General features: G+C 40.2%; 1 protein-coding gene across 1 annotated transcript in view; it reads right to left on the bottom strand.

Annotated features, from left to right (window-relative positions):
* The window catches only part of PHF20L1 (PHD finger protein 20 like 1), an 82631-nt gene extending 56772 nt beyond the window's left edge, over positions 1-25859 (bottom strand). Inside the window, 6 exon segments of the mRNA XM_067531570.1 lie at positions 233-295; positions 3320-3408; positions 4459-4543; positions 5086-5257; positions 24111-24226; positions 25631-25859. Coding sequence (XP_067387671.1) covers positions 233-295; positions 3320-3408; positions 4459-4543; positions 5086-5257; positions 24111-24193 — 492 coding nt within the window. The 5' untranslated portion in view covers positions 24194-24226; positions 25631-25859.
* Positions 25860-26308: the final 449 nt, after the last annotated feature.

Genomic DNA, 26308 nt, shown 5'->3' with positions numbered 1-26308 from the left:
ACACCCCACACCCTCCCATTTCCAGTTCACTAGATGTTTCTAAATCAAGACTAGTCTCCTTGCTCTCACCTTCAAGACCCTACACAGCTCTGCCCCACCTATATCTGAGCTCTTATTTTCTCCTACTATCATCCCTTCCTTGTCTCTATCCCAATAGTGCCTTTTTCCTCAGCTTCCTCTTCCTGTGTACCAGGTTCCCTCCCTCTCCTTCAAATCCGTCCTCAAAACTCACTTCTTTTGGATCGATTTCCGTCACTAATCTCAGCTCCGGCGCTATCTGCTCCCTCTCGCGCGCCTAATTATATTGAAGATAAAACAAAAAAAAATGAAACAGAACAAATAAGTTATCTGAATTATTTGTAAGTGCTCCTCAAGGGCTGTTTTCATTTCCCCCACTTTTCCATTTCTTCTCTTCCCCACTTCAGCTGCATTTCTGCCTAAATTTTAAAACATTGCTAGTCCAAGCAGAAACCTGGTCTGTAGTCTCCACATAGATAACTATACAAACATTATCCTATTCTATTTTTTTTTTTTGCCTTTCCACCCTCACAGCTGAAAATTCTGAATACACATAAATACAGTAAAACTAAAAAAAAATGCACTTAGAATGTTACAAGTTCTGCAATATCAATCACTTTAAAAAGAGAGACAAAGAACTTTAAAAAAATCACATTACCATCTCAAAATATTACACCTATTTTTGTTACAAAACTCCAAAGCTTACTGGAATAAAAAAAAAAAAAAAAATCGAAGAATAGTCTCTTCTTCAATGTGCTTAATTTGTGCATTTGACAATACTTCAGGTATAAACAGTTTCACTGTTCTAATGGTCCCTTATATCACTCATGCACTGCTCTTAGATACACACAAAACACTACACAAATATAACAAGAGAGCAAAAAAAACCTTTCTACAAAAATGTTAAGGAATGTTATATTTCATATGGACACATTATTTTAAAGATGCTAGAAATATGAACTTTTAGTCAACTTTTAGAGAATTAAAAATATCAAGACGCTGCCCTTGTAATTTTTAGATCAGCTTGCACACTAATGGACAAATTAGTTTTGCACACATTCAACATAATCAGAATTTTTTTTTTGCATGTTAATACCTCATTATTTTAAAATTAATAAAAATTTAAACTTAAATGCCATCTCTCTCAAGCTGGGGTTTCTATACAAGTTTTGTTTTGTTTTGCAGGAGGAGGGGGGTTCACAACAGGAAAAAGATTCTGGGTTCGAATTTAACAAACAGTATGACAGGTTCATCTGATGCATGATTTTCGTATACCTTTCCAATAATTTCTGGTAAGTGCCTTCTTTTAAAATAAAAGAACAGTTTTAGTTTGAAACAAAACATTAGTCTTACATAACTTTGACTTTCAAACCAATCTTAGGCTGTATTTTTATTTTTACAACACAAATACTTTTGAAATGAAGATCGGGATTTTTTTGCCATAGCATAATAGATTTACCTAGCCTCCTGTCCAGCAGTTATATTACTACTTAAATAATGAAACCCAGAGGTGTGCTTTGAGATCATGAAACTTGTACTCCAGTCTCTGATTTTGGGGACTTAGAAATGTCAAGGTTGATCTTATCTTTCATTTTAATTGTGAACATTTTGTAGCCCATCTAGAAAGCAAAATTAATCACCAAAAATACAAGTTTTTTTCCCAGTGATTCTTCCTCAAGGTCTCCGCTATAGATGCTCAGGTTTGGCCTCAAACACATGAAACCCAGCACCACAAGTCTCTCAATATCTGAAGAAAATCAGAATAATATATGGTGTTTATAGGAGTGCCAGTTGGGCTGCTTTCTATGGCACTGGCTCTTCTACAGACTTCCTTCCAGTCACTGGCTGGTTGCCTCAACTGTGCTTGTTCCTCTGCTGAGAAGCCAAAATGGTCATAAGCCACAGGGTAGTGCTGCACTACTGAGATAGACCATATGGATTAGTAGTTGAATAAGCAGAGGATGGAGAGCAAGGAACTTCTGAACTCTAAACCCAGCTCATCCATTTTTCTTTATTCAAGTCACAACCTTCCTACCTAAGTTTCCCTATTTGTAAAATCAAGTGAAATAATATTTAACTTCCTACCTCATTGTGCTATACACAATTAATGTTTGTATAGAAACGCAACAGAAAACAACTAACCATGCAGCAAAAGAAATGAGTAGGGATTTCTGTGCTTACCTATTTTTTAAAAAAGAGATTAAAGTCAGAAGATGACCCAAATAATCCATTGCCTGTCCTTCTCCAAAGTTCTAACATTCTTTGCATGATTGTCATCATGGTTTATAGCTATCCATTACATGGAAGCATGCACAAATGATTATTTAAGGCCCTCCCATTTCTCCATTTGCAAATAGTCATGTAAAAACCAAACTCAGTAATTTATTCATTTTTCTAAGTCATTTTCCATAGCAGATTAGGCATTTGAATTCCGTTCTCCCAAGTAAAAGAACAGTTTCTTGGAAAATTGGGGACTATTATTATTAATATATATAATCTATTTGCATTTTATCAATTTACTATCTTCTTTCAGCAAGTTTCAGTAGGCAATCATTTCATTTTTTTAAAATAACTAAAATTTCTCATTACCAGCACAATTACTCTAAAAGGTTATTGCTCAAAGCAGGCTTCATATAAACTTGGAGAGAGGATAAAACTTGGACAAAATTCCTAAATTAAAATTCTGCTATTAATCTTACATTGCATCTCTATCTGACAACCTGTCTCCACTTCCTGGTTTGGTGCTGCTCTCTTCTATGAGAGTGCTGAGGCTATTACAGATAAAGGAATATCTTCCCACCTCCAAAAGGTTTGGCATAGGGAGATAAAAAAAATGGCATAACTGTGAATTAATGGAAGAATGTGGTAGAAATCTGCCATTATAACAAATCCACCAGCAGCGGCCCTCTGATTGGTTAAGGCCTTTTCTAAACGGCCATAAAGACCAAGCAGAAGAGAGCTTGTTAGCCCCCATGTGGTCCTGGGCTGGGACCATTGGAAAGAGAATGTTCAGGGAACAGATGAGCCAGTGAGAGGAGCATACTGCAGTCAGAGGTTTCATGATTGAGGTGACATCACTAGCACAGCGCACGCTAGAGCATCACCTGAGATTAAGAACTGGTGAACCGACATACTGAAGGACCTAAAGAGAAGGCAGAAGCAAGTCTAAAATCATTTATGCTAAATGACCTTTCCTGCATGGGGCATTCAGCAGATAATTTGTTCTCAGGTCACTGTTAATATCACATGCCTGTTTAATAGTCAACACAGTCAAGCAAGAAAAGACACCCAATATCCTCACCTGCCCTTTGGCATCCTCAGGCATAGATTTGATATGCATCCTTTTTAGGCATCGAATAACTCCATCATAGAACTGTACTGTGAAGGTTCCTAAAATAGGATTGATGCAATCACTATAAGTAGTTAGAAACATACCGACCTCACTACTTTCCCAAAATACTACAAATACACAGTCACTTCAGACCCAGTCCTGCATATGATATCAGTGAGTGCTTTGGCTCTGCAAGTACTACAGGATTGAGCATCAGGTTAAAACTTTTTCCTTTATAGTTACAGTCCATATCCTCCTTGGATCATATAAAGATTAAAAGGGACAACGTCAAGACAGAAGTGTTCAAAAAACCCTCTTTACTCATATTACAATGAACAACTCATTGTTGAGTTCTATGGGAAAAGCACAAAGTTACTTAGTGTTTGTGGTTTCAGGACCTTGGACAGTTGAATTACAATTGTAAAACCTGTTTTTATATGATTACTTCCTGTATTTCTCACAGCTTGGACAATAAGTAGTGCTTCATTTTTGTTTATAAATTTCCAGTTTATTAATTCAATTGATACCACATGTAATCAGCACCGGAGAACATTTAAACACACACACAAAACCAATTTTCATTAGTTTTAAAATACCATAAAAGCATTGCTTTGTTTGGCTTTTAAATGTATTGCAAACATCAAACTACTTTAAATTTTGTGCCTAAGCTAGCTGGCATTTTCTTTTTAATATTGCATTTACTTCATCTTCCTTCAGTAATGAATACCAAAGCTCAAAAACCAGATCTCTAATGTTTTCTAGAATAATTCAGCTACTGTAAATATATAAATGTAAATGCAAATCAACAGTACTGTGAAGGGTTCTATAATAATGAGGCAAGGATGTTCTTCACCTAACTATAAATGAAAGTTACATTACTATTGAGGGGAGGAGGTACCCCAAGTTTTTAACTTCACAGAAATAAAAGATGGTAAATACTCACTAGATCAAATCAATTCCTCCCCTGAGAATAGCAATGCTTCCTACAGTACGTTTAATGTAGTGAATAAAACTGTATGTAAACATGTTTTGATTTTAAAGCACATTATAGCAGAGCTTGTGGTAAACAAAAAGTAGTACTTACAGATGCATTGTATTTATATACATACCCTCCTTGTTAATTGCTTCAATCTTGGCAGGATAATATCGACAGTCTGTCCAACGAGCTAGCACCTCTTCTCCAGCTTTAAAATCCTATTTTAAACAATTTTAATCATTAACATCTTGACCTGCAAACCTTTCCTAAACAAACTTAAGGTTTATAAATTAGCGATATTTAGCTTGAAAAAATTAATACCATTGGGCTCGGCAGAATTCAATTTTTTTAAATATAATTTTAACAGAGAATATTGATCTTTATTTTTAAGCATTTTTAAAATGTTTATTGATCAAAATTTTGACAGTTCTGGGAAATTATTGAGGATCATACAATTATTTAATGACAGTACCTGTTGACATTCAAAAAGTTAAAGCTTTATAACGAAACACAAATTGCCAACATCAAATGTCAAAATATACAAATTAAAATGTACAAAGTAAATATCCTTAAATTCTCAAGGAGCATTTTTCTCAATTTGTCTATCTGTAAATTTTGATCATCATCAATGGAAATATCTTTTCATCAGTTTGTATTTGTATGGTGAAATCGATGTTTACAAACATAAAAATCTAACCCTTCCAAACTTAAATAAAATAATTTACATAGGGAGATAGAAAAAAATTAACTTGCTACTTACAACAAATTCATCATCATCTTTCAGCCCTTCTTTCCTTAGTGCTGGTCGTTCCAGGGGTCGCAATCGATTGCTGTCCCAATAAATCCACTCATCATAGCGATGACTCCAACGTTCAAAATGGACCAACATCTTCCCTTCTTCATAGTCTATTTTCTCAATGCGAGATGGATACCTTGAACAATAAAAGGAAAGGTATCAATTGTGCAACTTTTTCCAGAAATGTTTTGCATAAAAATGTACCCATGCAAGTTTAAACTACTTTGGTGGTGTTAGTTACACTAACATTTTGGTACTGAGAATCAGTTTGGATTTGAAAGAAGTTTTAAACATGTTAAATTGTTGGTATGACAACACCTTGCTGCAAATATCTTTATATACATTAAAGATAGGCTATTGTTCTGTCTTACAGCCACAAAATTGTGCATATTCAGATTTATGAATCAAACTGCTAGGTAATGTTAAAATGGGTGCCTTATTTGTGTTAAATATTGGAAGTTTCGTGCTTAGCTTTGTGTTCATAATTTTGTTGATTTAAAGCAAGAACAAAAGGGTTTTTCCCCTTGGGAGAATAGGGGTGAACTGGCTTTAAAAAAATGAATTCATTAATTTTAATCTGCATAATAAACATTCCACATAATTTCAGAAAAATCCAAGCTGCTAACAAATCAAAACAATTGAAGTCAATAAAGCACTCCTATTGAATCTAAGGTGCTGACTAATTTGCAGATCAGCTCCACTGACTTTGTCGCTATCGAATCTAATGCAGAGTCATTTTTTGGTTTTTAATTTTAGTTTTTAATTTTAATTTAAATTATTTTTAACTTGCATGTTAAAACAGATCCAGTGTTCATTAAGGACTGTAGGTTCTAACGGCTTCTCAAACTTTATATATAATCAATAGAATCAACTACACATGCCCTTCAATCAGAACAACTCTTAATCACCTAAAGTTTGAGGGCTTGGTTAGAATTTAACATGGATTTTAACTACCCCCTAATTTGGAATCTGTACAACCCAAATGATTAAATTGCACAAAGAGACCTCACATTTTTCAAATTTTCAGCATCTGTGGGAGTATATAATGATCAGGATGGTGGTGCATTAAAATTCCATAAGAATCAAAGTCATATTATTGTTTAGTTTTGTTTTTCTCAGGGCTATTTTGGCTTTAGAGAGCCACTAGCTGAGTTGAAATAAGGCAAGATCCAATCTTCTCACAGTATGTCCACTATTAATATAACCAGATTACATTTTTTCAGTTCTATAAAGTGCATACAAAATTGGTGTGTTGAATTTAAGCTGATTTTCAAGAAAGAAAGAAAGATCTGAAAACACGAAGAACCTTCAAAAACTATCTGGTGGATTTCCTAAATTTAAGAAATTTCCTCCCAAATTAATATTTTGGGAATCCAGGTTAGCCTAGAAACAGTTTCTTGGGAAGTTCTACACTTCCAAAAAACAGGAATGATAATGGAACAGAAGAGGACAAAGATCCCGAAGCTACCAAAACATTTCTTGAAAAGAAATGCTACCATGAAAGGAGGGCTGCCTATTTCCAAAGCAAGAGACTCAATCTACATTCTGCAACGACAATATTTCCTCAACATTAAAAGGTGGTAGCTGCTGCAGTCATTTTCTATTCCTACTGCATATTCCTTTATCCAGAAGCACTGTGCCACCTGATATTGAAAGAGATACTGTCAATTTTTTTCTCCAAGTTTTGATCTTTTTAAAAACAAAAAACAGTTTCTATGAAGTTTAGGGATTTTCTTCTTTCCTGCTGCTTATAAAGTTATTTTTCAGCAAGAGAGAGCAAACAGACAGTGCAATACGTGCCTGGGCCTATCTCAACTCTCTCCTCTCTCTGTGCTCACTCCTGCCTGCCTTTTCTTTGTCATCATCAGCAACTAAGGTCTCCCAATGTCGAAACTCCTCCTCCAGACCAGCAGAAGGGTTCCAGGGTATGAAGAACTCATATCTCACTATTCTGTTTTCCAGATTTCTATTGTTCCCTTGTCCCAAGAGGGTATTTGGGAATGTAGAAAGCCTTGCCAGCTCTCAAGTTTTTAATCACTTCTTGATGTCATATAGGGATACAGGAAACAGACAGAGCTTTCCATCCCCCAAGCTCCCACTGCTCCTCAGCCCCGTGGAGAGTTTCAACAGTGCAAGATTTTTCATGGCTGCCCTCCAGCTTTTGTTGCTCTCCAGCTCCATGAAGGTGTTCCTGGAAAAGAAGGCAACCCCCTGGACTCAAACTTCAATAGCAGCAGCTTAGCTGCTGTGTTACTGGAAGATGACTTCTTGCAAGTCTGGGGAAAGACTGCAGTAGAGCTCCCCTCAGAACAGTGCACGAGTAAGGTCATTGTGTTCTTGCATCACACAGGAAGTACAAGTAACAATCAACAAAACAGTGAAACTGACTGCATGCACAGTGTATCAAACACACCAAGAAAAACTCTCCCACCAACTTCTTTCAGTTTTACTATCTTAAGCAAGGCTCCAAAATCCACTGGCTCTGGGAAAGGAGCTTTTCCTAGGTGACCATCACCAGCTTCTACAGCAGCTTTTTTTTTAAAAAATAAAAATAAAAAGCTTTTTGGCCTTTACAGTTGTGAAATTAACATTCCAAATGTTAACCAAGTATAAATTGGTTCAGTGCTGCCTTCCCAAGGGTAAAAACTACAATCCTTCCTACACCTAGATTAAGTCCTTCTGCTCCTTCCATAAACTCCAACAAGCTGCAAAGATCAACCTTATCTGTTTTCACTGCTACTATTGGGAATCACACAGGCAACAGTATGGGAAAGTTCTAATCAGCTGTAAAGTGGCAATATGGGAGATATTCATTAGAGGGAAGATCCAGATATGGAGGAAGACAGGGGTAGACTACAGGAGACATCCATCTTGCACCAGCCAGAAAGCTAATAGCATGTATCCCACCACACCAGTGGGGTTCGGGAGAATGATAAAAAAAGATAATGCTCCTTCTCACTAGGCTTCAAATTTCTCTAAGGGCATGTCTACACTGAGAAGTGAAGTTGATTTAATTTCAGTTGACATCCAGCCACCGCAGTAACGAAGTCAGACGGGTGTGATCACACCACACTCATTGCATTGAAGGAGTGCATCCTCACCTGCCGTGCTCATATCAATGAAAAGAGCATGCACTCTGGGTAGCTATCCCATAGTCAACTAGCCACAGGGGCTTTTGGGAAGGTCATTGGCCACCCATGATGCAGTTTCCTCCTTCCCTCCCCTGATATCAACAACAAACAAACCAATACTTTTTCATGCCTCTTTTTGAAACCCTGGCTCAGCTGCACGTATGCCATTGTCTGAGAAGTGTGCAACCCGCTCAGCACTGCACTCTTGTTGTGAGTAGTACAAACACCTTGTGACTTGTCCTACAGTATTTCCAGGGCCGAGAGAGGAGCCACAGCATGGAAAATTGCGATGTCACTCAAGCAGCCCTAAGAGCCATAGAACGAAACAATTCCCGGTTGCTGCTGGCTGTCACACAGCAGCTGAACACAGTGGAGCACCATTTTTGGTCCCTGGAAACAAGTACTGACTAGTGGGATTGCATCATTATGAAGATATGGGATGACTAGCTGCACCTGCAGAACTTTTGGATGCATAAGGCCACTAGTCAGGAACTTTGCACAGAGCTTTCCCCAGCCCTGAAGCACAAGAATACTAACAGGAGACCTGCTCTGGCAATGGAGAAGTGAGTAGCCAGTGCTCTGTGGAAGCTAGCAACGCCAGACTGCTACTGGTCAGTTGAGAATCAATTTGGTGTCGGTAAATACACTTTGGGAGCTGCAGTGATATAAGTGTGCATGGCCATTAATAGACTTCTGTTAAACAGGTATTGATTGTAGGAAACATACAGGACATAGTGGATGGTTTTGCTGCGATGGGGTTCCCTAACTGTGGTGAGGCAATAGATGGCACATATATCCCTATCTTAGCACCAGACTATCTTGCCAAAGTGTACATAAACGGAAAGAGATAATTTTCCATGGTGCTGCAAGCACTGGTGGATCACGGGGGGGGGGGGGGGGGGAGGGGGCAGCGACGCGCGTTTCACCGACATCGTGGGATGGTCGGGAAAGGTGCATGACGCACACATCTTTAGGAACTCAAGTCTGTTCAGAAAGCTGCAAGCAGGGACTTTCTTTCCTGACCAAAATAATAACCATTGATTATGTTGAAATGCCAATAAGTGATCCTGGTAGACCCAGTCTACCCCGGCTCATGAAGTCGTACACCGGGCACCTGGACAGCAAAAAGGAGCGGTTCAATAATAGGCTGAACAAGTGAAGAATGGTGGTGGAATGTGCCTTTGGACGTTTAAAGGGTCACTGGTGCAGTTTGCTCACTAGGTTAGATCTCAGTGAAAGCAATATCCCCATTGTTATCTCTGCTTACTGTGTGCTCCATAATGTCTATGAGCCAAAGGGAGAGAAGTTTCTGCTGGGTTGGGTCATGGAGGCAGATAGGCTGGCCGCAAACTTTGAGCAGCCAGATACCAGTGCAACAATGAAAGCCCAAAGAGCTCTGTGCTTCAGGGAGGCATAAACCCATTTCTGTAATGAGACACAGTAATGTGCGCCACTTATGTGCTGTGCCTTCCCATACCTGTTGCATCAGTGTCTTTGGACCTCCCCTTCCCTCACAACCTCCATGATTGTAATAAATAATGAGTACTTCAATACATAAATGTAGACTTTTATTGCACAACAGTAATAGTAAAAGGAAAGGAAAATAATTTAACTTTGAGCAACCATTGTAATAAAAGTTGGAGGGGAGAAACAAATGCAGTTTGCCTGTGCAAGCACCGAAGCTCGCACATTGAAAGGTTTTAGAGTGGCCACCTTCTCTTCCTACTACCCTCCCTCGGTATTGAGTGGAGCACATACTGCACCCAGCCCACTCTCCTCCTGGAAGGCTTGGGGGTGGGGGCTTGGGAACAGGGCGATTGTTGCTGGCAATTCTGCAGGGGCTGCAGCAGGAGTCTACCCTGTCACTGCTGTTCTTGAAGCTCAACCAGACACCCCAACGTGTCTGACTGATCCCTCATTATCCACCGCATCTCATACTGCATGGCATGCTCATGGGCTGCTCTCCATTGTGGAAGAACCCAAACTCAGGGGTCCTTACTAACATGTCTGTTGCCTAGCGGATGGTCCAGAATAAGCTAAACAACAGATTAGCAAAGTCAAAGTTTATTCTTTACGTAAAGAAGGTGGTCCCTTTAATGTAAGGGGCGACAACTTAGAATTTTATGTTAACAGCTTATATAGCCTTACACAAACAAGTATGTATACATCACAGTTTTTATGATTATACATACTAAAAAAACTACTTATGTAGGAATTTTTTTAGTTTAGTATTTTTAACTTTTTTAAATTAAGTTACAAGGTCTTTCTCCGCATGTTATTTCTGCTGGCGTCTAGGTTCCATAACTATTTTGTTAACCCTTAACGTTGTAAGATTTAAACTTCTGCTAGAAAGGCACTTTCAATTTTAGGCTTTTGCAGCCATTTCTAAAAATCAGTTCTCAGCAGAAACAGAGACCCCATCTTCTTTTCCCTTCACACTCCCCCCTTTGTTTCTATTAATTTTATTATTAGGAACATAATTATGATATATTTATTTAGTTAGTTAGTTAATATATTAATATTGTACTGATTTTAGCACTATTTGTTTTTTAGGGGGTTTGAATTTTTTTTGCTGGAATAATAAACAGTAACATTGCATATAATAAAATATTAACATTAATATTATTATAAACATTATAATAGTTATAAATGATTTTTTAAGTTATGATAAGTTTGGTAACTAAGAAGTTAGAGCATTTTAGATGGATGACTATGAAATATTAATGCCAGACAGTGGCATTGGAGGGTTAGCAAATTTATGGAGAAATTTGCTGATATTTTGTGCATATTTATTTTGATTTGATTTATTTTTATAAAAATAACAGGTTTGATTTAATATTACACAAATATTTAATTTTTTTTTAATTTGGTGGTATCTTCTTTTCCCTTCACACCATGTCCATGTCCGGTTTTTCTGACAATGAAATCCTACAGGCTCTTAAGCTCTGTGTCAGCTGTCCCAAATGCATTCATTATCTCGTTGAACATATCATCCCAAATTCTCTTTTTCCGCCTCCTAATCTGCGACAGCCTCTCTGCAGGAGTTGAGGATGCGCTGAAGGCCACACTTTCCACTGTGAGGCATGCAAAGCACAAGGCAACCACTGTCAGTGCATACCATGGGTGAAACGCGAGGTTGCTATGTAAAAATCACTACCCCTATTATTCTCAAGTGAGCAAACGAACTGATTCACAATCTCTACCTATTCCACAAACCAGTTTGGTGTTCCACCCATGGTGATTAAGGGGCTAGTGCTTCCAGTTTTGGGAAATCAGTCAAGATGACAGAATGTCTTGTGGACAAGGTCCCCTCTTCCCCCAGCAACATGACTAAGGACCACCATTAAGCCTCCCAAAATGTGTTTTTTCCCCGAGGCAGCTCTGGGGGTGGTGTGAGGGGAAAGTTGGCCAGGAGAACACACATTAACATCCATAACCAGATCCATGCCAATCAAAACAACCTCATTTTAGGAAAACTAAGGTTGGGGGACATGGAAACTGCTCTGGGTGGAGGATCAAATGCACTATTTTTTGTGGTATAAGCACATGTAATGAAAACTTCCATCATCTACCCTAGGTGACCCTATGTGATATTAGTCTCCTCAGGGTAACCCAGGCAGAAAGGGAGCTGATGCTGCAAGCTTCTGGGTATAGACCTGGTCCTTATGCTGATATGCTTGTTCTGCGACGATGCCAGCAGATTTAATAATGGAGTGGTGGAGGAAAAAGTCCTATTGCAGTGGAAGAAATAAGGCAGCCCTCTCTAGAAACCTTCTGCAAAGGATTGCAGAGTACCTCCATGAAAGTTTCCTGGAGATCTCCATGGAGGATTTTCAGGCCATCTCTGTGGACATAAACAGTCTTTTTTGGGGGGCAACCCTCTGCATAGCAGGAGCACCTACAGGGAAACCGATCCCCACTTCACCTAATATTTTCTTTCATATTAAACAGAACCCATTAGAGAATGTAACCCCAACACTTTGACTGAAATTCCAGTCACCAGAGGTGCCTTTTCTGGAATCACGGTCAGCCATGATGCTGTCCTGCGCCCAGCTGGATTGCTCCCAGGTTAAAAACAGCTCCTGATTGTCAGGGAGAATGGATCCCCCACTCGGCTGCCCCCCATTCTCCTCCTCCTCCTCCTCTTTCTTGTCCACAGCCTCATCATCAGTGACCTTGGACCTGGATTCCCCCAAAATATCCATGCTGTGTCTGGGGATAGCGGTGGGGTCACTGCCAGGAATCATCTGCAGCTCATCGTAGAAGCAGTATGTCTTTGGTGCTGAATCACCTCCCTTGTCTTTTGATACGCTTGCCTAAGTTCTTTGATTTTCACACGGCACTGCTGCGTGTCCCTTCTCCACGATGCCTCGCAAAACTTTTTCATAGATATCTATGTTTCTTCTGCTGGATGGGAGCTGTGACTGAACAGATTCTTTTTCCCACAGATCAATAAGATCGAATACCTCAGGTCTGCTCCAGGATGGAGCACGTTTGGGACGTTCAGTCACCATGTGTGGCAAGCTCTCCATGCTGAACAAACAGGAAATGGGAATTCAAAGTCTCCTGGGCTTGACCAGGAGAGGGGCTTTTTCCTGTGTTATGTGGCCACTGTGCAGCAGAGTTGAAAACAATCTTCAGCGCGGTCACAGCAGAGCATTGTAGGAGGCCAATGATGTTGATTTATGCAATGTTCGCATATACTGCCTCTCAGTTGACCCATCCACTTCAATTTTAGCGTTTCACCTCTCGTAGAGCTGGGTTAATTAAGTCGATGTTTCCAGTGAGTTAGGTTGGTGGAAGGGACCCGGCAGTGGGGACGGAAACATTATGTGATCAACAGAAGTCAGCTTCTGTCGACATGACTTCAAAGCGTAGACCAGGCCTAACGCCTACAAGCCAGAGACTAATACAAAGAATTGAACTACAGGGCAAGATTCAAGGACATCAGCTTGATAGGAATCCCAGCATCCTCCCCTTTGCCTGCAAGTAGAGGTGGTGTGTCCTCATCTTGATATTGTCCCTATACAGTTCACCTTCCCTATTTTGTATTGTTCTGTGGCTGGTAGGTTTAGTCCTCTGGCTATTAGCTGTCTGGTAAAATTTCCAAGCCCTCCGGAGGCTGCATGCATTGATCTAAGCAGAAGACAGAGAGGAATAAACTGGTGAAATATGGAGTGACCGTGCTTTTTGGGAGAAGTGGGAAACTAAATGAAATGCAGAAATTGTAAATGAGGAGATAGGAAACACAGTGTATGGAAAAAGAAGGAATGGTATCCGTGGAGGAAGAACACAATATATCGGTGGAGAGGAAGGCCCTGGGCTTCCCTAGCAACCACCCTTTTTGTGGAAGGAGGAAGAACACAATAAAGAAAACACAGTAAAAGATGCACCATTATCTAATACAGAACAAAAACTGAAAGACTGAAGCTAGGATTTAACAAAAAAATATGATGCAGTAAGTAGGACTGGTCGAGTATTATTCAGAAAATCTATTACTTGAACAAAACCAGTGACTTTTGTTGAATACCATAATCAACAAATATATTTGCCTGCTAGTTGATCAACTTTAGCTGTAAGATACATCTTAACAAGTTATTAGCTTGAAAGGTGTCTGACAATATTCTGCTAATATTTTATACTGAAATAAATGTTATATTTAAATATAACACTGTGAAGTTATAACAAATACCATTCCTCTGGGGTCAGAGGAGTGCAGCTGGCCAACTGGCTGATTAGGCCCACCCACTACACCTGAGAAGACAGCTGGAACTTAATTATATTATAAGAGGACAGCAGGAATTGGGGGCTGGAAGCTATCATGGACATCATGGTCTTGCTACAGAGACTTATTGAAAGAAATTTAGATTGGAGCCATTCCTTAATGCGGCATGCCCCCAGGAAGTAGCTCAACAGCTCCAGGACTTGGCGACCCCATACTTGAAAGCCAAGATGTTGGTGGAGCTCATGGAAAATATTGTCCTAGAACAATACCTGCACATTCTCCCTCTGGTGGCACAAATGCATCCACCGCAGAGGCAATGGAGACAACTGAAGTTCTTGGAGGTCAAATTACCTAGGAGTGAGAAGGGCAGTCTACTTGTGGGCCAGCCACACTTAGATTGGCAGTGAGAGATACCTACCATCCCAGTGAGGTTCACAGTACTGGTGCCTCAAGCAACCAAAACTTTACCCCCAGTATGGGCTCCCAAAGTCCCAGACTTTCAAGGGATTACCACCACCCTTCAATGACAAGCCAGTGGTATGTTATCACCGTAAGCAACCCAGGCACATACAATGGAAATGCCCTATGATGGAATGCTATATTTAGGATGCTTCTTTGGCCAAGCAGGGGAGAATCCAAACCAACCAATAAAATTGACATAGAGGCCCTTCATGGTCCAAATGAAAAAAGGGCCAAACATGGGGGAGGGGTGTGGACAAACTCTACTTCAACAAGACTTAGTCTCACGTAAAGTCATGGATCCAGAGTGATCCGTCCAGATTTCCTAAATCCATGGAGAAATCTGTACATACCCAATGGCATCCATCATTTTTCAGGAAGCAAAACAGATAGGGCACCTCTACGTAGGAGTGGCGCATCACCTACCCTGGCCAGTGATCCTGGGATGTGACTGCAAACATCTTTGGACCCTCATGGGAAGAGAATTGGTTCCCTCCACCCCAGACAACCTGCAGATGCAAGAAAAGCCCCCTCTACATCCCCAGATGCCTGGGAGCTATTCCTCAGTGCCCACTCTGAACTTTTTGAAGTCTCATGAAGGTCCCAGGGCTCACAAAAACAGCCAAAAAAATCTTAGAAGGAAGGACAAGCCTGGGCTTGTGCCAGAGGTGATTCCCTGGAACTCGGAGAAGAACTTTCCCAAAGGGTAGACCTTGGAAAAGGAACATCCCAATAATTGTAGATTATCTCCCACCCATGTACACTGCAGAGCCTCTTCCTATCCCAAATACAGCATCCTGAGTTACACCTTTCACATTTTGGTAGCTCATTGTGACAACCAGACACTCTGGGAACATTTCAACCAATTCAGCATGTTCAGAGGTGACCATTTTGTTGACCATGTATCTTACCAGTTGCTCCGCCTTAATTCCAAGAAACACCCCAAATTAAAGAACCCAGATATCAACTCCTGGTCCCCAGGCTCAGCAGACACTCCTATGGCTAAGCCTGTACTTTTCCCATGGCTGAACACTTACATAAGGTGAAAACCCAAGAAAGACAGTTGGCCTGATTCTTTAGCCGGGGGTATATGAAGAGGTAGCTGATTTCTTCTTATCATGCCCGAATAGCTAAAAAGGAGCCCTAAAAGGTTGGGATTGAACCCCTTTCATCCCCTACCCCTTATCACAACCCCTTTTGGTATTTATGGACTATGCCACTTGATATCCAATGGCAATTTCCCGATGAAACACCTTTGCCTCTGCCATAGCGCGATAGCTACCTCAAATGTTTTCCCAGGTTGCCCTTCCATTGGAAGTCATCACTGATAAGGGAATGAATTTTATGTCCCATATGCTCCAACAAGTTTGGGCGTTGTTGGAAGTATGACTCTCCAGACCACAACCTATCGTCCCCAGATGGATAATCTAGTGGAGCAGTTCATAAGACCCTCAAGAATACTTTAAAAAGGGTTTATGGGAACAGAGGCCAAAGACTGGCACCAGCTGCTCCCCTATCTTTTGTTTGTAGTGCAAGAGGTACCAACAAGCCTCCATGGGCTTCTTCCCTTTCAAGGTTCTCGATAGGAAACAGCCTTGAGGAGTGTTAGTCCCTACTGCTACACTTGAGAAGACAGCTGTAACTTAATTAGCTTATCCTTATAAAGACGGCTGCAGAAAATGGGGGGATAAAAGGGAGACGACGGCAACACCCTCCAGAAAGCTAAGGGGTGAGGGGGTGTGCTTTCAATGGACTGCTACTGGAGTAACAGCAGAGAGGAATTGCTCCGGAAATTAAATGGACAGAAGGGAGATGGTGTGAAGTCCTTTGTTATTGAGGCTCTGAGATAAGAGCCACAAAATTTTGGGTTGCTGAAGTTACTGGCATGAGGGACAGATTTGGGGAAGGAACTAGTAGGCCTGCACAGACTTTGAGATCTGTGAGGTTTTGATTTGTTTTGTTAAAAAGGCTTAAAATAAAACAATGAACCCTGCTGGAAATTGCTTCCCATGTTTATAAAATGACTGGCTGTCAAATTCAATTAAGAATAACTTTGCATGGATCAAGCAATCAAGATAAAAGATAAAAAATATTTATGTAATTGAATCTGCCATAAGAAGACTATATGCCCTGAATTGCAACATTTTATATCCTACATCTTCAAGCGAGGGACTCTTGAACAGTGGTTGTCAGTATTTATCTAGTTATGCCAAAATTCACCAAATTTTGCATTCTACAGTCATTTTCTGTTTGAGACTATAATTTTTGTAGATTCTATTAAACAGATATTTTCTTAAAATGCAAGATTTTCAATGCAAGTATTTCCAAGGTGTGCATATGTACATATATGTATACACATATTCCTGCTAACAGAAGAAAGAAGGTAGCTACAAGGAAAATGTTGCTTTTGCAGTACGTTAAAAAAAAATCATAACCGAGTACACAAACTTCAAAACTGTTTGTGACTATTCTAACATTTTTTTCTTGATTGGATAGCTCATTTCTCAATCTCTGACTAAGGTTCCACAGTCCAAAAGTTGCTCCCCTAGAATTGCAATTGTTTAATGAGAAATCTTACAGTACTTCCTTCTGCTGGTTTTCAAGCAGTAAATAACAAACATTCTACCCACAGCTGTGCTGACAAATATTGATGATCCACATAACATATGCTAATGCTTTTATTGTCAATAAGAGCCATGTTAATTCTAAATGAAATGGAAGTTAATGCAAAAATATGATAATGTCTGCCATATAGAATAAAACTAACATATGAAGAAATTCCCTCAAAACCAGTACTGCAAAGAAGCACTACAGAGTATTACAAATGAAAGTAAAAACATTACATTTGACGTTAGCTTGACCATATCTTGACGTTCAATGGTAAATGTGTTTTTGAATTTATATTTTGCCACACAGTTTCAACTTTCATTTGACTAAATATTCATTTTTAAATTAATCAGATTGAGTTTTAAATAGATTTACTACTACTACAGCACAAACAGAAAAGACATTATATTGTAACAGATAAAAAGGAAGTTCTGAAATCATGAATAAACATGTTTTCTTTAAGTTGTTTGCATGAAAACAGTCTTCTACTGCTTGATAACACACGTATTTGTCTCTCAGAAACAAAAAGCTATAATTTGAAAGCTTTCAATATTCAACTCAAGAAGTGCAAACTTATTGGAAACAGCATTCATTAATCCCTAAAGGGCTAACATGACATTTTGATTAAAAACTAGAATAATACAAAATTAATATGGCACACATTAAATGCATTAAAAACTGGCTAACTCATAGGTTTCAAAATATAACTATAAATGGGGAATCATCACTGAGTGGGGTGTTTCTAGTGGGATTCCAGGAGGGATTGGCTCTTGGCTATTTAACATTTTTATCAATAACCTGGAAGAAAAAATCATCACTGATAAAGTTTGCAAATGGCACAAATTGGGGAGTTGTAAATAATGAAGAGGACAGGTCACTTATACAGAGATCTGGATCGCTTGATAAACAGGGCTGAAGCAAACAAATATATGTTTTAATATGACTAAATGTGTACATCTAGGAAGAAAGGTAGGCAGGTCATACTTACAGGATGGAGGACTCCATCCTGAAAAGCAGTGACTCTGAAAAAGATTGGGGGAGGATGATGGATAATCAGCTGAACATAAGCTCTAGTGTGATACTGTGGCCAAAAGAGCTAACACAATCCTTGAATGCATAAAAAGGAGAATCTCAAGTAAGACTAAGGAGATTATTTTACTTCTGTATTTGGGATTGGTGCATACTGTGTCCAGTTCCAGTGCTCATAATTCAAGAAAGATGTTGATAAATTGAAGAGAGTTCAGAGAAGAGCCATGAGAATGATTAAAGGATTAGAAAATATGCCTTACAATGATAAGGTAAACAGATTGAGCTGTTTGAGCCTAACAAAGAGAAGGTTAAGGGATGACTTGTTTATAATTTACAAGTACCTACATGGGGAACAAATATTTAATGATAGGCTCTTCAATCTAGCAGAGAAAGGTGTAACATAATCCAACGACTGTGGAAGCTAGACAAATTCAGACTGGAAATAAGATGTAATATTTTAATGGTGAGAATAATTAACCATTGCAACAATTTACCAAGGTGGTAATCACTGACAATTTTTAAATCAAGATTGGATTTTTTTTCTAAAAGATATTCTAGGAATTATTTTGGAGAAGTTCTATGGCCTGTGTTATACAGGAGGTCAGACTACATGATAACAATTGTCCCTTCTAGTATTGGAAACTGTACATCTATGAATATATTATCTAAATTTCAGACTGTTTTACAGAACCAGACAACTATTGTTGGCTAATGGCATCTGCAAGCCTTACATATGGTTCACTCTTCTCTCTCTCTCTCTCTCAAGTTCTAACAGTTACATCCCATGTGAATTACAGAAATTGTAGGGTAAACCTAAGATACATGATTTAAATCGTAAATAACTGCTCAAAGTTTTTCTTCACCAACCTTAATATTCACTTTAAAGCTTCCATATTAACACACTTAATTTCCAGTGTAATAATTCATAAAGGGTCCTTTTCTTCAATTCGGCCATTTGTCCAGGATGAATGGTATTCATTATGTAAGACTAAAACTTTGAGGCTCAAATATAAGACACTGTAGAAATACAAAGTGTTCTACAATCATTTGTCCCTGATGAGGTAGAAAAGGGGCTCCATTTTACAGATGGGGAAACTGATGTACAGAGTTTGAGTGAGTTGCCTAATGTTATACAGGAAGTCTATGGAAGAACCAGAAATAGACCCAGACCTCCTGACTCCCTATCCTGTGCACTGATCATGACACCGTCCTTTCTTCCTTGCTCTACAGGGCATATAACACTATACCTATTCTATTTACAGACCTTCTTCATGGACAGACTTCTCATATTTGCAAGCTTCGCCATGCACCTTTATTGCCACCTCCTCCTTGGAGTTAGTTTAGCCCAGTATTAGATAGATTTTTTTCACACCCCTTTTTTAGTTCTAGACCTTTCACCAAACAGCAGACACAATCAGGTCTCCCAGTCAGCTAAAACGAAAAGCAAGGACTTCACAGAACTACTTCCTGTTTGTCACTGACCCTCCAAATCTTACAGAAAAAAAAAAACTTTTGGACCTCTACTCCGTAAGGAAATAAAAGTCAACCAAGACAGTCCAGACCCTTCAGACACTGCAGTTCACAAAAGACAATATTCTTCCAATAACAAGCACAAACTGGCAAGCTTTTTCCATCTCGCATGTGCTACATAGGCCAACTGTCCCTTTTCTGTTTCTCCTTCACTATCCCCTTTTCCTGGATTTGCATTTCTCTTTATGAGCAGATTGAAAAGAATAAGGTCTCCTATTAATGACAATCTTCCTATCATTATTATTATTAGCAGTAGTAGTAGAAGTACAGTAGATGCCCATTAGTAGCAACACATCAATGCCTTTTTGCTATATTTCTCCTAAGTGGCTGGTGCTGTTATGAGCAGTGTGATAGAGTCTGTACAAATACAGAATAAAAAGATGGTCCCCTGCCCAAGGAGCATACCATCTTAGCATCAGAAGAGAGAGGATACAGCCAGACAGGAGAAAGATCAGGCATTAGCAAGCTGTTCGTGGGAGACTAATTGCACTGATTTTATAGCACCCACATGTAAGCCATGCCTCCTACTCCAAAAAACTTAAGAGTCTAAGGCCTGATCCTGCAAACATTTAGAGTGCCTGCAGGATCAGGTCAGTAACAGAAGAAACAGAACAAAAAAAGGACTTTTTTAAAACTTCAAGATCCATGTGTATTTACCTTATTTAAGCATTCCCTAATTTATACACCCATCCTTTATTAAAACACCTTTATCTATTTATTTTGTTCTTAATATTCCTATTATTAAAACTTCCCAGACTGTGTTTATTAGCTGTTACCAAATGCTCCAGTGGACTTTGGATAGAGTTGAGCAGTGCAGTTGAGCTTAAAACTAAACAAATTATAAGACTATCTTGTTCAGAAATCTGCCTTGTGTAAGTACACATCATACATGTATATTATAAAAGATATTCAGTTTATAAGGGAACTACCATTGCTATTTCTACAAAGTGGCGAAACAGTGGAAGCAATAACCATGTTTAAATATGGTCCTTGTCCAGTGTGGACAGGGCTTCCCCCAAGAAGCAACATTACTAACCTAACTAACCTAACTGTGTCAGTCACCTAAGCATGTAACAGCTGTAAAACAGCATCATTACTAACAGAGAAACCTAACATGGCTTTAACCATTGAGTAGACAAGGTCTACAATACTTTATGAACATTAATGATTTCACCTAACAAAACAAAGCACATTTCATGAGTGAGTTGTAAATAACCCAATTATACTGATAAAAGCTTAAGATTTGATGGAATAAGCCTCAGACTCCTACTATTACTATTAGACTCAGAAGGATTGGTCTTTGATGATCAATGTTGGAAAACACTGATTTCACTGTATACACATAACCCATTGAAAAAATATTTCCTTTGATAATGGAAATTTACAAATAAAGAAAAATGCTGCTTAAGAATTTAGTTTAAGAATATTTATTTTGTATATTTTGACATATTATGTTGACACTGTGTTTTAAATTACAAAGCTTTAACTTTTTAAATCTCAACGGCTGTCATTAAATAATTATTTTCTGACCCCACCCGTTGCTTGAAATACACCCCATAATTTCCTGAAAATGTTGATTGTTAAAAATGTTTTAAAATAAACACTGTCGCTATCTATCTAAATTTTAAAAAACTGAATTCTGTCAAGCCTAATTATAGTTAAAGTTGGATCAATACAAAAACAGGTATAAGGCTTGAAGTGTATGTATAAATTTAAAGGATGCTAAATCTATTTTTGAGGACAGTTTTGTGTCCTTCAAGAAACAATTCTTAATTAGACAGAAATACAATAGAAAAATGACTCGTGTAAGTTACATACATTTTTTTCAGGTATGTTCAGTACAATTTCTCTGGGTATAGCTGAGATGGATGCATTTTAGTTGAAAGACAGATTGGCAAATTTTAAAGTCAACAGGGGTCCTTAAGTGATAGGTGAGCAGGTCAGGTGAAAAACACATGGACTATTAAGATAAAATGAATCTTGGGGACCATCTTCATAGGAGGACAAATTTTCTCTAACAAGCTCCCAGGTATTGATAAATTCATTTTTCTTCAAATGAAAGAACGTGTGTCTTCTCATTTCCAGATCAGGAGTTCTCAAACTGGTGGTCGGGACCCCTCAAGGAGTCATGAGGTTATTATGTGGGGGTTGTGAGCTGTCAGCCCCTGCGCACACGAGGGTTCGGGCTGTCCGCCCTGTACATGGCTGGGTGGCCAGAGAACAGTGACTGCTGGCCAGGTGTTCTGGAGGCAGTGCCACACCCAGCAGCAGTGCAGAAGTAAGGGTGGCATGACATGGGGGGTGGGTGGTATGACATGGGGTCGGGGGTCATCACAACCTGAGATATTTTCAAAGGGGGTTCCAGCAAAAAAAAGTGAGAACCCCTAGCTGCACAATTTTAATATTAATTCCTCTTCCTGTATGTAAAGTTATCACAACATTTTACACTTATTTATATAAACTATGTACCAGATATGGAGTGAATCTTGTTTTGATCACATTAAACTGAAGCAATTCTGTTATCAGCTCCTGTATGTACTATAATTTTAGCTGTTATTTTTGGTCTCAGAATTTTCTTAAATGACTATTTGTTACTTTTACAGCACTATGGCGGCAGTCTCAACGTTTTTACATTCTTTGAACATAAAGTGCTAATTTTATGGAGAATAATTTATTTTAACACTTATATCTCAATAGCACCAACTAAGAATAGTAATGTACAATGAGATGTGGTTTGGTTAAATAAATCAGTTCTATTTTCTTTTTGACACACTTCGATTATTTCTAAGAAAAGGATTTGTTTGAACAAAGTATTGCTGGTAAAATGTTCCAGTTTGACAGCTCTGGAAATTTAAGCCCTCTACAGAGTAAATACTGTATGAGTATCTATATAATTTAACCCGTGGAACTCACTGACGTACACTATTATTCTGGAAGGCAACAAGATTAGACATTTATGTGAATAAGAACGTCCACAGTTATGTCAGAAAGAATGAAAATGGGTAAGGGATATGGACCCACATGACCCATTGCATCAAACACTTACTTTCAGAGGAGTTAAGAATAAACTTCTTCTGAAGCATAGAGCATAAGCAATGTTAGAGACAGAGGACTGAACGAGACAGACTATGCTTCAATGCTTCAAATTGACTCTTGAGATAGTATTTCCAAACTATATTGTTAAACAAACCCAATCATGTCACTAAATTTTGATTAATTCTGACTTTTCTCTCTGAATAAATAGTGCAAAACTGAGCCCTGGTCTACACTACAGAATTACTTCAGTATAACTGTATTTCTCAGGGAATGTGATAATACACATCTCTGAGCAATGCAGTTATGTCAACCATAGCGGTGTAGACAGCGCTATGTCAGCATGACAGCTTCTCCCGCCATCACAGTTAATCCACCTCTGCGAAAGGCGATAGCTAAACCGATGGAAGTAGCTCTCTCCCATCAGCTTAGAACGTCTTCATTAACGCGCTACAGCAGCCGATGCAGTGTTTTAAGTAAGTGTTGACCTGCCTTCAGTATGGCATTTGGAGCCAAGAAACATCTTACTTCCAATCTTAGTTCTAACAGACTCTGGCTTGGTCTACACTTACCCAGCGATTCTGCGGCAGTCGACGGGAGTTACGCAAGCTACGCAGAGTAGCTTGCATAACTCCCAGCGACTGCTGTACTTCTGTTCTGCGCAGTGTCTTCACTGCACTGCGCCACTTGAGGAGGTGGTATTAGTACGTCGACTTCCTGATCGATTGACCGGGTCTACACTGACCACTCAGTCGATCCAGATAAGTCGATCTGACGGCAGCAACTTTGCCACCGTCAGTGTAGACATACCCTGTGTGTGTGATCTTGGTCAAGTCACAACTTTGGTGCCTCCATTTCTCCACCTGTTAAAAAAATGTACTTACCACACAGTGTACAGTAAGAATTAATTTTTGTACTTGCCGTGTTATATGCATGTGAAGTTTTATTAGTGAATACTACATCAAGTTCTCAGTTTTAAAATTTGTGAAATCTGCTTACACCTTAAAATTAAAACAAAACTGGATCTTTGAGTCATTACTGGAGTCACAAACATCAGTACACTTAACCATCTTGCACACAACACTGCATGCCAGAGTATTCTGAATAAGTTTTCCATTTAATACCACAGTTAATAAGTATTTTAGTAGATACAGACTGTCATGATAGATATATGTCAGTACCAACGAGAACAAACTAATGTCTAGAAAAAGGATCATGAACAGAAATACAACATACCCATGCAAGAAAAAGCTACTCATATTTTCTTTCAATTTGATTTTTGGAGGGATGTTTTTCTAAAAATCTATAATTATTTTAGTTGATTTTTTAAAATAAGGGTATTCATCAAATTAGTATATGGACTGATTGATGATTTATTAATTTTTAATACAAACCAAAAAAATTGAAGCTAGACAGCTTACAGTACATGTGAAATTTTTTTTAGCTAATTAAGCATTGCACTATGTCTTCCTTACCATTTCTGTAAGTAGTCCAGTGCTTCCAAACGGGCACCAATCTCGAATGTGATCCCTGGACGATTTGGAGGCTTTTTACTCATCTTGATAACTTTTCTTTTCTTTTCCCTCCCTACCTTTAGAGAAAAATATTTTTGATATTACAAAGCAGAAAGCACTGTTGTTTAAAAATACAAAAAGCATTCCAAATAAATATATTTTAACCATGTGAAGAGAAATCTATTAAAAATAATAGCACCTATAAGTGTAGGATGCACTAAAATTGGAAAAGTTTAGACCATTAAAGTGCATAATATAATAATCCTGTAAAAATAGTATTCCTTAACCTCCCTTTCCCCATTAACAGGTACATCATCAACTTGCAATCTATTTATTTAAAAAATAAATAAGATCAAAATATGTTCTAATAATACACTTGGCCCTAATTCCACATCAGCTTTGATAATTTTATAATCACATTTTTCTAGTCGTAAGATGTGACCTTTAGCCTGTTGCTGTATGAAAGGCCACACAAGCAAAAGAGAAGAGTGACAGACTATACAAAAGGAAGATTGATAATGACTACATAAATGTATCGTCTAATGAACTGACAATACACAGAAAAATATTTATTTTCTATAATCTTTCTGTCAACCTTGCATTTATTTACAACAGCAGATGAGAACATTTCATCCAAAAGTGCCACTTTTAAATTTACAATGTCACTTTTAACAATTATATGGCACGAAAGGGTCCTCCCAAGGGCCCAGCCCTTGGTCTGTGTAGGGGGCAACACCCAGGCCTTGGTCTTTGTCTCTGGGTTTAGGAGGGAGACCCCCCAGGTGGTGGACCACTCTGTTTGTCTGGGTTGGGGGGGGAGTTGTAGGGGAATCCCCCATTCCCTTGGCTGGTCTGTCTGGGTGTCTTTCTAAGGAGTGGAGGGTGTAGACCATCCCCCAGCCCCTGGACCAGGTTGTGTCTGTCTGGTTTGGGGGCAGGGAGAAGAGAAGAAGGATGTACCGGATCCTCCAGACCCAGAACTGCTCTGTCTCTTTGTTGGGGGACAGGGAAAGGTGATTCCCCCGAGCTCTAGACAGTTCTGTTTCTGTTGGGGGGGAGGAAGGAGGAGGAACCCCCAGCCCGCTCTGTAGCCCTGTCCCTATCGAGCCCCCAGGCCCTGAGCCACTCTGTGTGTCCCCCCGGGGGGGGGGGGGAAGAGGAAAGGGAGAGCCCCCAGGCCCTGGCCCGCTCTGTGTCCGTCCCCGTCGGGGAAAGGGGAGAGCCCCGAGGCCTTGGCCCGCTCTGGGTCTTCGTCGGGGAAGGGGGGGGGAAGCCCCCAGGCATCAGCCACCGCTGGTGCCAAGGAAGGTTTAAACTCCAGGCCCCGGCTCCGCCCAGGGACAGGGACAGGCCCAGTGCGCCTAGAGGAAGCCTCAGGCCAGGGCTCTGCCTGCGCCTGTGCGGAAGGGAAGGGAAGGGAGACACCCCGGGCCCAGGAAGCCGAACCCGGCCCGTACCCCGACTGCCCGTCGGCTCCTTACCGCCTTCTCCCCCTCTCAGGGCAGCCGCTGGGCCTGTCGCGGCCCGGAACCCGATCCCGGCCCGGAGCCCGAGCCGCGAGCCCAGCCGGCTCCGCAGGCCGCGGCGCCTCCCGCTCCGCCCCGGGACGGTGGTTGAGCAGCTCGGTGCGGGGTGCGCCTCCCTCAGAGCCCCATAGTCAGTCAGCCAGTCCCTCTCTCGTCCCGGCCCAGCGCCGCGCCCCGCCCCTCAGCGCCCAGCGCCCAGCCGCTCCGTCACCTCCCTGCGACACCCCGAGGCGGGAACGGGCGCCGCCATCCCCCACTCACGTGACGAGGGAGCATCCGCGTGACACCCGCCTGACGGCCGGGGTGGGGCCGTAACCGGGGGGCGGAGCCAGGGAAGTGGAACTGGAAGGGAGGGGGCGGGGGGAGATGGATGGGAGCGGGGGGGGGGGGGAGAGAATGGACTGCAAATGATGGGGGAGGGGAGAGAGAAGGGTTGGAGTGTAAGGTGGTGGGGGGGGTGAGGTCGGTGCTGTGGAGTGGGGGTGGGGGTGGAGTGGTTCAGGGTATAAGAAGGGGATGAGATCAGTGTTGTGGGTGGTTTGGGGTATATGTTAGCAGTGGGAGGATGAGGTCAGTTGGGGTGGGGGAGGGGTATAAATTAGTAAGGGATGGGGTCAGTGCTATGGGGTGGGG

This window comes from Emydura macquarii, unplaced genomic scaffold (genome assembly GCF_026122565.2).
Source record: "Emydura macquarii macquarii isolate MOO-44397 ecotype Brisbane River unplaced genomic scaffold, CSIRO-AGI_Emac_v2 contig_369, whole genome shotgun sequence".
NCBI classification, from domain to species: domain Eukaryota; kingdom Metazoa; phylum Chordata; order Testudines; family Chelidae; genus Emydura; species Emydura macquarii.
Note: the sequence above shows the minus strand (reverse complement) of the source record. Positions and strands in the feature narration are given on the sequence as shown.